Source organism: Lampetra fluviatilis, chromosome 18, assembly GCF_964198595.1.
Source record: "Lampetra fluviatilis chromosome 18, kcLamFluv1.1, whole genome shotgun sequence".
NCBI lineage: Eukaryota > Metazoa > Chordata > Hyperoartia > Petromyzontiformes > Petromyzontidae > Lampetra > Lampetra fluviatilis.
Genome location: NC_136292.1, coordinates 1479691 through 1495053, shown reverse-complemented (window position 1 = coordinate 1495053; position 15363 = coordinate 1479691). Strand labels below are relative to the sequence as shown.

The 15363-nt window shown below is 45.2% G+C and overlaps 1 protein-coding gene across 1 annotated transcript in view; it reads right to left on the bottom strand.

Annotated features, from left to right (window-relative positions):
* Window positions 1-1665: 1665 nt before the first annotated feature.
* LOC144936999 (calpain-9-like) overlaps window positions 1666-15363 on the bottom strand; it is a 28022-nt gene continuing 14324 nt past the window's right edge. The window contains exons 8-20 of the mRNA XM_078864239.1: window positions 14929-15003; window positions 13543-13706; window positions 13025-13188; window positions 12189-12400; window positions 10852-10876; window positions 10381-10443; window positions 9057-9114; window positions 8216-8286; window positions 6363-6431; window positions 5819-5897; window positions 3992-4108; window positions 3028-3086; window positions 1666-1932 (exon numbers count right to left, since the gene is read on the bottom strand). Of these exons, the coding sequence (XP_078720365.1) occupies window positions 1906-1932; window positions 3028-3086; window positions 3992-4108; window positions 5819-5897; window positions 6363-6431; window positions 8216-8286; window positions 9057-9114; window positions 10381-10443; window positions 10852-10876; window positions 12189-12400; window positions 13025-13188; window positions 13543-13706; window positions 14929-15003 (1183 nt within the window). The 3' untranslated portion in view covers window positions 1666-1905. The remainder of the gene's footprint in view (window positions 1933-3027; window positions 3087-3991; window positions 4109-5818; window positions 5898-6362; window positions 6432-8215; window positions 8287-9056; window positions 9115-10380; window positions 10444-10851; window positions 10877-12188; window positions 12401-13024; window positions 13189-13542; window positions 13707-14928; window positions 15004-15363) is intronic.

The following is a 15363-nucleotide window of genomic DNA, read 5'->3' as shown; positions in this document are numbered from 1 at the left end:
CATTTCCCATAGGCGCAGCAGCGTTACACATTGATTGGGGTTCCGTTCCGGGAAACCCATTACATTCCATAAAAATACCAAAGTGACCACGAAAATAAATGAAAATAACCCGAAGAAACATGGTAGCTTAAAATAACCTTTCCCAACATGAAGTAAAAACAAACATTTAAAAATCGCTAAGTACTTTGAGGCATGTGTATCACATTTTCTCTTCTCAGACGTCGCGAAAGGCGAATTTTTGCAGAAAATTGACAAGCGAAGAGCGTTGAGAGATGCTGCGTTCGCTCTCGGCGCAGACCAATTTAGACCTTACTGGTCACCCCGTGCCCTTATACATCTCAACGTTCATCCTACAAAGTCCCATCACAAGGGAGAAATACAGATAGTTTGTGTTTGCCCGTACTGAAACGGCTGTACGCCGTATGGACCTGAACTCGATGTCCCTGCACAAGAACACGGGTAATCCGTATGGGTCGACTGCTATGAAGACTCGGGTTCTACATTAAGCACAAAGGAAGAGCTAAGCAGGGGAGTCTGGCGACGAGTGAGCGTGGCATGCGCGGGTTCGTCGCCAATTGACCGCGTCGGAAGCAGTCGTTCGGTGGTCGTCGATACGAGCTTTGGTCGTTACTGTGGGGGTCCTCATAACCACAGGAAAGGTCGTGAAAGCGGGGAAGGAGGTCCCCTGTATTAGCAAATACAAAATTGGAAAAGGTGAGTAATCAAGTTAAATTTCATTGCAGTTTGTAAACTGGTCAATTATGATTCGAAGCTTTCGTGACTGCAGGAAGTACTCTTTGGTTCTTTCGGTAAAGTCGCGTAGAAAGAAATAAAATAAAATAATAATAGAATACGACGTTTCGATTGCAAAACAAGCAACCATCGTCAGTCACGTAGGTAAAAAATGAAATTTTTTATTAATTTCATTTTTTACCTACGTGACTTTACCGAAAGAACTAAGAGTATGAATCCTTACAGTCACGAAAGCTTCAAATCTAGAACCATCATCAGGTACGAATGAATGAGAAAACAAACATAGTAAACTTGGAAACAGGTGGGGTGTTTACTGTTTTGTTGGCCCGACTCTGTTGTATTGCATCATATTTCCAAGTTTACTATGTTTGTTTTCAAGTATGGTTAATTATGATTTACTCGGCATGCGTATTGTGAATGAATATGAACAGAAATATTTGCATATGCACAGCATCTTGTTCGTATCAAGTTAGTGTCTTGGTTTATTAAAGGGTGACATTTTTTCCTGAAAACTTATACCGTGGAGGTCTTCCTAGTTCAAGGGTACACACCAGATTCCAAGAACACGGGATGAGATGTTACTATCCTTTGTGCAAGCACTTCCAAGAGTTCATGAACAGTGAGCCTGGTGAAATTTGGGGAGCGCGTCGTCAGTAGTGAACCTTTGGTTCCTAGGGTGTTTCGGCCTTTCACACTATACACCCTCCCCAAAGGCGGCCAGCAACAGGGTGATCAATCCTACGCTTGCGTCCCATTCCCAGTTAGTCATAGGAGTTGCCTTGTTGTTGATAGCCACTGCCAGGTATTTATGAACACATACATTTGTGGGAAGACAAGTTAGTCAAAAACAAGGTACACATGTACCTTCAAAGTTATAAAATAGCGGTCAAACTAAAAGCGGTTTTGGAAGCACCCCAGATAATGGAATCGAGGACCTTAGGTGGTTCCTGAAAATTGTTCAGCTGAATTTTTAAGTTCAGCAGTGCTTCTGGGATTCAGTCAGTTCATATGTTTAGAGTGGAAGCCACATTGTACAGTGCCTGCAATTAACTATAAACGTATTCACGAGCATTTGATTTTCATAAACCAGGCCACCCGTCATAATACATAAGCAAAAGCTGCAAGCATGGTTATGTTGTTTCTCCTGTCGATTTAGCTGTAGATCATGAACTTCATCCACTGCACACACACAAACAGAGCAGAATGGAAGGATCAACATGATATAAATCAGGGGGATATGCCATTTGCAAAACCTCTTTACTAAGCATTTTACACGATACATTTTTATATTGAAAAAGGGAGACAAAAACGGATGTGAATTCTTACAGACATTAGTCTCATGTTACATGCATAGAAAATATTCGTGAAGGTCAGAGGGAGCTGAATAACCAACTTTGTGAAAAATCTGAATTAAAGTTTGTAACAATAGACCACACACCATCAATCATATTAGATGAAATACATTGAATGTAACATTATCACTGACTTCACTCGGCTGTGAAACAAAACATTTAATTGAATGGAAACTGATGCCATCATACACGCTCTCAAAAACAAGGCATTCATGAAAAAAAAGATGGAACAGCTTCACTGAGATTGCATGAAGAAAGTTATTCAAGAGTCATGCAAGAAGACACCAACGACAAGGATATCCAGGGACTGAATATTTTTTTTAAATGAAAATTGGATTGATAAAAAAAAGGCATAAACACTTTCGTAAAAAGTATTAACCATCTCAGATTTGCTGACGACAATTTTTTGAAGCAACCGATTCAAATTATCTTCTTGGTTCTTTCGGTAAAGTCACGTAGAAGGGAAGTAATAAAATAATAAAAATAAAACATAATAAAATAAAATAATTCTCACGACGTTTCGGCTACAACGCAAGCAGCCGTCTTCAGGTGAAGAATGAGACACTACCAAGCTAGGAGCCTATATATAAGCTGGGTTGGAGGTGGAAGAGCGCCTTAACAAAAAGAAATTAATGAATAATTTAATATTAATCAGGCGATTTAGTCGGGCTCAATACAAAAACACACATGAATGGTACCAAAGTAAAGTCCACGTTTTACAAATACAGATAATTATTGTTGGAGCAACACAACTGGAATGTGAATTGGGAGAAAACATATTAAACAGGTGGTCGAGAAGCAGGCTTTATTGCTTTTGGAAAACCGTAAATTGGAAAGCGTGAAGGAACCCACGTGCTGCAAGCAGCAAGTAAAGAGAGCACTGTTATCGTCACGCACAACATCGATGAAAGATGGAGCTCACCTCATGGAGGTTCAGGGTTATGGTTCCCGTTCCAGCTGCATCAAGTGATGTAAAGATGTCTGCATCACAAAAAACAATTAAGTATAAGAGCACTGAAGGCAAGCAGCCAAGGTTAATCCAGATACGTGACTTTACACAACATCCAACATTTTTAATTTGATGTTTTTTTTCTATTATCCCAGCTCTAAGTGTTTAAAATGCACATACACAGTGACCATGAAGGTATCATTCATCGTTGAATTGTGACGAGAGAACATGTATTTTTGTATGTTGAACTTTGTTCGCACCGTACGTAGCCAGCCGTGCTAATCGGAGGTGTGGGGGAAGGACAACAAACTAAGCACAAAAAGCAGTTCTCAAGAAATGAGTTTCCAATCGAGATCTAAAAGTGCATAGCTCTCGGAAGGGAGAGCGTTCCAGACGGCCGCAGAAGCGCATCTGAAAGCGCGCGACGCGGTGACCACCGTCTATGTTCGATGGCAGCAGCCAAAAGCCGCCGCTGCGAGGATGAGCGCAGTTCGCGTGATGGTGGTTCATCCTCCTTGACGAGATCAGCGCGGTGTTGTGCTTCATTTGTGGCGAGCACGTTGTGTGTAATGAGTGCGAACTCATGTCATGTATTCGTTCGGCAACCGGAAGCCAATGAGGCTGAGCGAGCACTGGATGGGCATGGTCAGATGTTGCACGTGCCAAAAAATGTTGTACCCGCTGCAGCTTGGCAATGTTTTTGCCAGAACCTTCCCTAAGGCAGTGAGCATTTGACCGCCTGTATTCAAAGGGGGGGGGGGGGGGGTTAATAAACTCGTCCGTTGTTTGAACTGTCGAGCTGGGCGATCAAATCGAGTCGGCGACCTCTGCATTGAAAGTTCAGTGTGCGAACTATGAAGCCACATCCCTGGCATGGATTTAATAGTATCACAGTAAGCTCCCTCCTACCCGCCCCCCAAATCCCCAAAACACTTACTGAAGGCAGCGTACATCTTGGCAAGGCAGCAGACGAAACAGTCGAAGCTTATGGTGAGGTTTGGCTCAGAGAAGCGCATCATGATCAGTCGTTGCATCAGCTTGCCCACCTTGAATCCTGCCAGGAGGTAGGAAAGCCAACGAGGGATGTGCACAACGCCTGATGATGCTGTTACGCAGAGATGCATTTCATCCAGTTCTCTCCAGATGAGCAAATGGGAAGTCATTTCCGCAGCCCGGCACGCAACGCCGATCACACCTCTGGTTGTGGCTGCGGCTACAAGTTGCGTGCCGTGCTCCAGTCGACCAGCGACCCGGTAAACATTCGGTGAGAAATGAAGCCCTGCTTTTAGGAACACTGTGGCAACTAATGCTTGCGTGTATCTAGGAAGCACAATGACCGAGGACGGTGCATGTCATATTGATATCAAGCGAGGAAGTCTCAAGGCTGATCAAAATCAGACCACAGGTTTGTTTGGTGATCCGAGTTCCACTCGACAGATATTAATTGTTGGAGCCTGAGGAGACAGGATGAAAGAGAGATTAGTGGTAGCAGTTGCAACCTGGCTCAGAAGGATCCTGGGAGTGTTGAGACTACAAAAACTAAGAAATTAATCCTTAAGGGAAAGAGCGAGATCGGAAGCAGACTTTGGTGCAAATTATGAAAAAAAGACGAACTTCTTTGGTTGGCATATATGTAAATAACAGAAGCCAAACACATGAGAGTCGGTGGCCATGTGGAATGAACGAGATGTTGAGGTCCATACACGAGGTGTATCAATGGCATAGAGGAGGAGGACTTGACAGAAAGATACTGTATAGACCTACAGGAAGTGATCGCCGCGACCATAAAAAGGAAGCAGTTGAAGACGTTGATCCAGCTTCATCGTCGACCACTGTGTGACGACTAATGGAAGATAAAATTAAATGACTAATGAGGTTTGTTGTTTATCCAGGAAAGCCTCGCCGAGGCTTAGGACATTTTCAGGAGGGTCCTGCTTTGGGACGTTTAGCACTCGGAGAGTGGCGGCGAAGGTGACGACCCAAATGGAGATGGTGGCATATCGTAGGAGCAGATCATGAGGGTGGGAGTTGACTTTACAACTACGGGATCTAGCAGAAGGAAGGAAGCAGTGGTGAGGTGCAGTCGTACCGATATAATTGGTCATGATGCCTTCCTGTCCAACGAAGAGAGACTTACAGAAGCCGTCCTTTGTGGAGGGGTTTGGTAGATTGATGGCACAGTCAAACTAAAATAATAGGTTTCATCCTTTCTGGCACTACAACAGACTGGTGTGGACCAATCCGTTTCAAAGACAATGCGTGTTTCTTATCAGAGCATGTTTCTTGTTTGCATGTTCGTCACAAGTAGGTGTGGTTAATGCAGCCAGGATTCCTTGAAAACAGATTCTGTTTTGTGTTTAACATCTTGAAACCTGTTTTATTGCCAGAAAGGGTAACACCTATTGTTATATTTTGATACTGGCAGGAAAGGTCCCATATTAAAACTAAACTATATAATTATTATTTTACTAGCTATGTAGCTCTTTTTCAGAAGTGACCTGGCCACAAGTGATAGCTCAACGAAGTGGCTTATCACGCGCAAATTGATAACATCCAAATACTCTAAAGTACGTGTTTTTAAACGTGGAGAGAAAAATCCACGTGACCACGGGGAGATTGACATGCAAACTCCAAGTATACCGGCGTTAGGGTAGGGGTCAACCCAATGACCTGAATACCAGGCGAGGTAGTTTACATCTCTCCACCGTGGCGCCCCAGACATCTGCAGTGTGGTAAGTGTCCAGCATGGGGCCAGATGTCTCACTTGCATGCTCCAAAGCCATGGGAAGTTCCGTACTGCTGAGGGTACCCGACTTGTCGACATCGCACATCTTGTAGGCATTCTGTAGACACAGATACAGAGAGCTTCACGAAATCATGGACAGAGCATCAAAATACAAACCCCTGTACATGTACAATCTGATTCTACAGAGAAAGGGACAGCCTGGCATAGGCCGAGAAAAAGAGAGCGGTAATCGACCTGTGTGTGAATAAGAGAGGTGGACTATCACCGTGTTATACTCTCACTCGTCAATGTCCATGCATATCTCTCCTCTCTCATGTTACTCTACTCCCCTTCTATGTTCTAGGATAAAAACAAGTGTATCCAGTGGTCCAAGTTCAGTGAAAGTGTCTCCCTCCTCAAACGAGCAATGTAGGGCACTCATCTCGATTGGTGGAACTTCATTATTACCATGGCGTACACGGGTGAAAGAAGTTACAATTTGTTTTTGGGCTGCCACGAACAGTTTATTACTTTATCTTGTGCAAGAGTGAAACAATTTGTATATTATATATGTATTACTTGCCAGACTCATTTTGATGAATTCCCAGACGTGAATAAATTCTTCATATCCCAGCTGTCCAGAGTTGTCAATCTGGCCGTATTACTTGTAAGGATCAAACAGAGGAGAAGTCAACCTGTAACACTGGTCAACAAAAAAAATCATTTTTTTCTGGCCTGGACCTTTGCAGCTGTTCTAGACTAATTTCAGGGTGCTGATGCCAAATCTTATCTCAGATTTGCACTATAACATCTAATTTTTATGCTATCGGCATACCCCATTTTCATTGATTTTACCCGAAATTAACTCTGTCACTTATGATTGCAAGTTGTTGCGAGTCAGTGACTGCTTTAGTGTTAAAATATGGTGCTGTATTTTTAGGATAGTGTGTTTATAATATCATTTTATGTAGATATCCACATTTATTTAATATTTTTCTTCTGCAGTTTTTATTGAAAATGCAATATTTGATATCTCAAAAACCTGATGTGATAGACAAAAACTGATGCCAGATTTGGAATCAGCACCCCAAAATTACCTTAAAACCGTTGGAATACCTTATGCCAGAAAAAGTGTGTTGACCAGTGTAATTATCCAGAAACACCCTATCCATGAAATGGCAGCTTCTACACCAGTGTTCCTCACTCATGTTCAGAGGGCCCCACACCGACTGCACGAGACTGTTGTCGTCGCTCGTTGTGTCGGGGGCCGCACCGTCAGGGGCCTTGCGATGATGAAGAACGCCGTCCTAGACGCCCGCCCACCATGCTGTCCCTTGCGTGTCATTGCTGACTGTGCCACCTGCTGCAGGAGTGTTTGACGCATTTGGGTCTTCCACTGCCCCGTTAAAATGCTACTTCCCGGTGTCTGTCCGTCTGTTACCACTGACCAATCGCAACCCTCGCCGATCGGTCCTATATCACTGACGGTCACGTAATCCACGCTTTGCCGGATGAACGTTTCCAGTCAAATGCAATGTAAAGAGTTGATTTGACAGCTGCGTATGCTCGGTGTGAAATGTGAGATGTTTATTTTGGTGCTCTCTAAGTGTGTGTGGTGCATGGTGAGTTTCAAGTTGATTTTGTTTAACCAGGTGACAACTCCAAGAGACCAGCATCGTCTCATTTGCAAGATTCACCTGGGGGCATTAGCCTGCCAGTATGGGGCGAGGATTGCTATGTAATCCCCAAACGATGATTGCTATGTTTAATCCCAACTGGACCGTCACTCCGGCACACAGTGGCCTACTCTTGCGAATGCCATCAGGGGATTCTCAACGTCCACTGTGAAGGAGACAGCGTGGAAGTATTATCATGGTTATCGGAATCAGAAGTTTATTATCCGAGATAAATTACCCATTGAGCGATATACAGGTCTTGTTCACGTGCGGCTCGGCCAGCAGACAGACACGGCAGTAAGAGTTAGTAAACACGATTTTTTTTCTACAATATTAAGTAAATAGAACCAGATCATCTTACAAAACAATTACGTACTTTTGCATTTGTATTGTTTCGATCGCAATGTCTATTTAAAAGAGTAGGGAGATGGCAGAGTGGTGATCCCCAGAGAAGAGATGAGTTGGTTCCAAATCTTTTGAGCAGCTGCACATGTCGTATCATTCAGTGCAGACGCTGCATTTAAACCGTGAGCCTCTTGCAACAAGCGGCGAATGCGCGACGGCTGGGCCATGTCACCACCCAAGTGGCGAGGGTGTCAGGTGAGGGTGTCACGTGGGTTATCACGTCAGTCCGTCTTTAGGATGGGCTCCCCTTGAGTCTGCCTTTATTATGCCATCTGGTGAGAATTCATAAACATTTCAAGTCTCTCTCACTATTGTTGGCCGCGTCAACGAGGGCTAACCCGAGGGTAAAGGATACGTCGAACAGCGAGACCAAGACGCGGCAGCTCTCCATGGAGAACTTGACCACCATCGTCGTATCTTTGATGCCTGCCCACACACAACAAAGACGAGGATGAAGCTCTCTCCCTACAGCCTGAACAAACTGTTGTTGGGGTAAGTGCTTTTCGCAAGCATCTATCAAGGCCGGCAGGGCACCACAAAAGGGTCAAAACAACGATTGGCCGCCTTTGTCTCCCCAGTGCTGATGTTTACACACCGCACCAGGTACTTGTTTGAGGCTGAGTCCACCTAGGAGAGGCCCAGGACCAGCTGACATTTTCATCAATGGCCATGGCCGTGAGCGGGCATCGAACTCGCGTGTTCGGGTTCGTAGCAGTGTTGCTTCTAGCGACACTGCCACTATGGGTTACATAATGCAAGGTGTGCGAATGCACCGACACACAGCATCATCATACAAGGTGTGCGAACGCACCGACACACAGCATCATAACGCAAGGTGTACGAACGCACCGACACACAGCATCATAACGCAAGGTGTGCGAACGCACCGACACACAGCATCATCATACAAGGTGTGCGAACGCACCGACACACAGCATCATCATACAAGGTGTGCGAACGCACCGACACACAGCATCATCATCATTCTCGCCTTTGTATGAACTTCAATCGGAGCATCTCAGAAATGTCTTTCTATCGCTGCCATACGTGCCCAGCAGCTCGGAAATCTATCGCCTCCACAGGCAGCTTCCGTGATTCCTCCCGGGGCTCCGTCTGTCATCTGCTGCAGTTTGACTTCACAAAGCTCGATTTGGCCCCCTGCCTCTCCCTCCCCACCCAGGGATGGACAGACTTACATTTCTGAATTTCAAGATTGAGGATCTCCTGAAGTTTGTCTGCCTTGATGAGTTGTTCCTGTGGACAAATTAAGAAATGCAGTTGTAAATGACATTACCTAAGTAAAAAACAATACAGGGTGATCCATTTATAAGATACCATACTGATTTCCAATGACACTCTTTCTCTCTTCTCCGCTGACACGAGCGCATTGAGATTGGTGGGCGAGAGAACACATGGCTGCTTGATCATTCCTCCCTATTGTTGCAGTGGGGTATCTATAAATGGATCACACTGATAGGAACCACCTGCTTACACCAGCCCACAGGGGATTATTGTGTCCGTCCGTCGTGCATCCAAAAATGGGAGGGGTGGGGCTGAGTGGAGAGGGGAGGGGGGAGGGTGGGGAGGGGCTGGGTGTGGAGGGTGGGGAGGGGAAGGGTGGGGAGGGGAGGGTGGGAAGGGAAGGGGCTGGGTGGGGAGGGGCTGGGTGGGGAGGGTGGGGCTGGCTGGGGGGTGGGAGGGGTGGGGCTGGGTGGGGAGGGGCTGGTCACCCCGTGGTGCCCTTGTAAAACTCAACGTTTAACCTACTCACGCCGGCTTGTGCCCGCCCTCACAGTCGGGCATATTTTCGGAATACACCACGCCACCGTTGACCCTGGCCATTGACCGAGCAACCCAACGTTCCTACCAGCTCCCTCCGCAGCAGGGATGTGTTGCCGTATTTTCGCTTTCCATCAACCCGCTGCTGGAGGAAGTCTTCCCGTGCCGTGTTGGCCATGGGGTTTGTTTGACCCACGACGTTACCATGCTGGTTCCCGTGGGGGCAGTGAAGGGGGTTGCGGGACCAGCTCAGTTGTCCCTGACCGCTGATGTTGAGAGCGGCTGGAAATCAACCTCAGGCTGCAGGGTTTCATATCGGAGTTCAGTAATAGAACGTGGCACGGTTCTCCTCCCAACAAATTGATGTGCAATTTATATTATTGCGCTATCAATGGAGGACATTGGTCGAGTGGCTTGTAGGAGTTCAGCAAATGATCTAACTCACGGTGTGTGCATTGAATCACACGTGGAAGAATCAGTGTGTATTTGATCTGTGAAATGTATGTCATGGGTTCAAGTGAACCCGCACGCAGTCATTGGTGGCTGATTGTTCATTTTGTATTTTCCATGCACGTGCAAGATTTGGGCAGCAGAGGGCAGCGCAGAGAAATCCATTGCTGTTCCATTCTTTTTATTGTTCCCTCCCCACCTCCACCAACCCGCATTGACCGGTGTGGTGAAGTATGACTCAATAACCTCCTCTGTATACGGAGGCTGAAGGGTCGCTATGAATTGGGGTACCTTGCCAGCCAGCTGTAGGAAGCACTCCTCCATATCAAAGTTCTCTGCGGCAGGCGGGTTGACCTGCCACACATGGAAAGTGTTGACATTAATACAACCCTCTGACTTTCCATACGCGGAAAATATGGCGTTACTTCCAACTGACTTGCTAAACGTAGAAAGTATCGCCTGAATACCACCTCACTTGCCAAGCATGGGAAATGTGGCCTTAATACGATACAAACTGTTGTTCTACAACATTTCAACATTTTTGATTAAAAAATAATTTATGCACAAAAGCACGTAATGTGTTGTCCTCTTCCTAAGTAGAATACTTTTTTATGGAAGGACGTCGATTTTTATCCATCTCATCAGATTTACAAATACATTTAGTTCAAATTAACGACACTCATGTGGATAAAACAAAGTTAATTGGAAAATCGCTACACAGGATTGCATTGTGCATGCAAAATAAATCAAATGACAGCTTACCTTTGGCACGGTGAGTGATTTAGGTCTGTTTGGTAAAAGAAGAAAAATAACTTCTTATTTCGGATTGTCTTATTATTGAAATCACCGTGATCATTTAGTATTATAATACACGAATTATTATGCATTGATGTGGGGCAAGATAGCTGGGAAGCCTTCAGTCCCAGCCCAGCCAAAAGGAATTGAGTTACAGAACATAGAAAAATTGTCACATGGAGGCACATCTGTCCAGTCGCCTGTGACACGGGTACACGAATACTGTTGAAGAATTTACACCATTGGAACCTCCTTTGCCAGTAACAAAAATTGGTTTTTTACCCTTTTATCTGGCAACAAAACTGACACCTTTTTTTCAGTGTGCCTTTTGGCGTCATCTGGTCCAACACCATGTGAGACTAGGCTCTAAAAAAAGCTGTCTCGGGTGTGGACCAATCAATTTCAAGGACATTGCATACATTATCAGCGTTGTGTTTTTGTTTGCATTCCGGCCGCAGGTATTGTGGTCAATGCGAACATGACTCCTTGTAAAAAAAAGGTGTCAGTTTTGTTGCCAGAAAAAAGGGTAAAAAGCCAATTATCACTGTTGCAGAATGCAAGAAGTCGCTCTGTTGTTAATCCACTTTTGAATGAAGGCCATGGGGATTATTTGACCATATGTCTCCTCACTGGTAAGTACACATTGGCCAAGGTGGGGAGCAGAGACAAAGGTGCATATAATTATTTTCAGAGGTAAAGGTGGAGCCCTGGTATTGCTAGCTTACCTCACTGATAGATAAAGGGCCTCCACTAGCTGTGACCATTGAGAGCTCCTCTAGAGGATATTTGGCCTACTCTTTCACGTTGGACAGATGTCTTGGAAGCAGTGGGAGTAACCACACTTTACCTCACCACATTAGATTTTCCAGTCGACGAACTATGGGAGAGGCTGGTGACCATGATATCAGAAGTTTAACTTTTGACATATGAAGAGATGGCCAGGTGGCTTAGAGGTCAGCTCACTGAGCTGGCTTCCACTGACAATATGGGTTCGAATCCAGGCAGTGGTCTGTGATTGCTTCGCGTTCTCAAGATGGTAAATAATATTTGCCCTAAGTTTCCATGCTGACCATGCATTGTGGAAGACTGACTGTGGTGCACCCACTTTTACTGCTGGCAGCCAGAGGACAGGGCGATTGCAGAATTCCTCTCTACCAATTGTAGTCCGATTCAATAGCATTCCCAGCGCTGAGTTTACTATCAACGGAACTGACACTGCATTTTAGAAGCGGTCTGAACTCCGGCGCCTGTTGAGGTCTACCACTGAGTCCGTGGCCAGGCAGTCGCGCCATAGAAGCACTCACTCCTGGTGCGGCTGAACCTTCTCCATGAAGATGCGCAGCAGGAACTGCGACTCTTGGCCCGCCGACTCGGTGCAGGGAATGATGATGTAGTTGCCAGGCGGGAGAGTCGCCCGCATGGTCACCTCCCTGCGCGCGATGAACTCTGGGTTCTCGACCAAGGGCTTCTCCTTGCGTAACTGCTGTGGGGTCAGCTTCTTGCCGGGCACCACCGCCTATGCAATCGATACGGATACGCGGGTGTATGAATTCGTTTATGGCCATTACTCAATCCAATACGGGATGAAAGCCTCCCCATGCCACGTCGCTCGTGGAGGTTGTTTCGTTATATTTCACTCTGCTTGACAGTGTGTATTGGTGAGGGCAATCACTCAGGACCAGTCACTGATATTAGCAGCGACCGGAAATTGAGCCCAGGTCGTCTGCTTTATAGCGCAGTGCACCATCTTACCACTGTACATTTTATATGGATTTACATAGCGTCTAAATGTGACCACATCTCTAAACGCCGTGCAGGAACAAGCAGAATACTCGACCTAGGGGAGGCCCAAGACCGGTTCAGATCAACGTCATTGGTATTGACCGCGAGTGGGAATCGAACCCGGCGACCCGCGTTCGAAGGGCAGCGTCCTGATCGCTCCACTCCATATGCACGGGCGTGTAATGTTTGCAGCCAGTAGCATACATGAAGCGAACAACAATCGACTCTTACGCACGCGGTTCAACATGTGTAATGTGCGCTAAAGCATTGACGTGACATGATCAATGAATGTGACAGTTCTGCTCCTTGTGGAATGACTGCGGAAGGGTGGAAGGGGTAATGGAGGTGGCTCCCACACCTTGTAAATGTAAATGCCGATGGGGACGAAGTCGATTCCAATTTTGCGTAACTTCCTGCGGTGTTTCTGCGTGAGCGACAGGAGGAAGTGGCAGCCATGGCAGACGTCCATGACGTTATCCTCCTCCAACAGCGTGAGGAAGAACTGGTAGTTCAGTGGAAATTCTTTGAAAACAAAAATGAGAGGTATTAAAATAAACCAAAAATGCACGATAAATGTGTACGGCTTAAGCTTAGATTTTCAAAATCCAATCTATTGATATAGATTATTGAATTGAACGAAGACATTATTAGGTGAGGGGGAGTGTTTTCATAATATTGTATTGTATGCTCTGATTACAGTGCGGCTGTGGAATTCAAATACAAAAATGTGATTTCCATTTTAATATTTGCTGGGTTTTGGTTTCTTGGAATGAGAAATGTTGCACAAAAGATTTGTATGATTACTGAATCATGGACATCAATCACTTAACTTCACTTCAAATGCAGTAAGGAGCTGTGAGCTGCTCGGGGTCTCACCGCGGTTCCGGCGACTGCCGCCGGCGTTGAGGCCCTTGAGCCACATGGAGTTGTGCGACTCGCTGATCCACACGTTCTTCTTCCTGTGCTCGATCTCCACCTCCGAGCCCTGGTGACAGATCTCCACCAGGTGGAAGTTCTTCCTGAAGTCCTTGTCTGAAATCCTGCCATTCGTCGCAGTGCACAGTCACGTATGCGGTAGTGGCATCAATCTGAATGTGTTTATTTGGGCAATCTCGCAGTGGCGCGCATATTTCACTTGTTAATAACAATGCTGGTGGAAATGCCTCCACTGCACAGAAGTCTAGTGAGCTCCTGTTGGAAGAGGTGGTCGTACCCACACTTAACCCAAACTCACACACGACCTGCTGATTGACTGTGGTATACCCATTCATACTGCTTGCTGGACAGAGGATGAGAATATCTAATATCTAACACACTTGTAAGATAATTCCAATCGAATCATGGAATTATTAGTTATTTTTAAGAAATCTATACATTGCAAAGAATCACTTAGGATGGTGGTCACAGGATATATCTTATGTGGGAAGACACATGCTAAAGCGTTGTGTGTGTTTTTTTCTGCAACGAAGTTTAATAATAATTTTGTAATATGCATTATGTCGTTTTAAGTCAGGACCCATCTCTTATAGAAAGGTTCCTTGCCTCCAAACATCTGGTAGTTTATTATAATTGATTCAAACATGCCTCACTCTTGCAATCAGACACTGAATTCCACAAACCGGTCCAGAGTACGATTGTCTTTAAACAGTTTAACACGTAGGCTTTCGCGACCAATATAATCCATAATAAAGGTTTTTTTTTTAGGTTATATCGTGTAAATATGAATATAGTATAAATGTCTTGAAACAATGCTGCTGAATGTAGTCACTCCAAGAAGGGCGTGAAGAGAAACATATGTCATTGTTTATGATACGGCATTGTTGACTTATGATTCGGGGTCATTTTCAAAGGGTCCTACTTGGAATGCTTACATCATTGTCACTCGCATTGGAGAGGCCAGAGATTTTGTCCTTTTGAATGTAATGCAATAATACTTTCACTTTATGAAGCATCTCATAACGCTGTACATTTATTATATTATGACCCTATCCCATACACAGCCACTTTCCAAGCAAATGAAAACCCTACCACCAAGAAAAAGAAACCCAATAAACAAATGAAGAAATGGCACCAAAACAAAGGTCTACACATCCGTGACCACAAACCCAACTTCCCAACCAAGCCACGAAACCTTCACACGAGGGGTGATGGAGTGGCAAAGCGTTACGACTCATTGATATCAATCTGTCCAATGTGAAAAAAGTGAATTACGGTATTACAGAAAGGCACTCAATGCATTGTGGACTCATCCAGGGGACTTACCAAAACTCTCCATCCTCCGCTCTCACGTGCAGATGTTTCCGTTCTTCCTCCGACACCTCGTTCCACGTCGTGGATCTGAGGGAAACGTGGAAGCGGCAGAGCTGTTTGCGAACTAAATAAGCCCTGTGTAGACTCTGCGCTGACTGGAGACCAACACGATTGGAACAGACGCCCTGCTTCAAGAAGTTGTAACTTTCGACACATAGTTGGCTGGGTAGATTATAAGTCAGTTTGATTACAACTCCCCCCCCTTTCCCTTCGTATAAACAGATTGTTGCCTAGTTTAAAATGCATTAATTAATTAATACAACATGTACACCTGCACAGGGGCTCTACCTCACGTGTCAGATGTTTTTGTTTCGTCTTTTCCCCCAATTTGATCTCGATTGTGCTATCGGCAAAATGTCATTAAGAAAAAGAATACATTCTGATCTC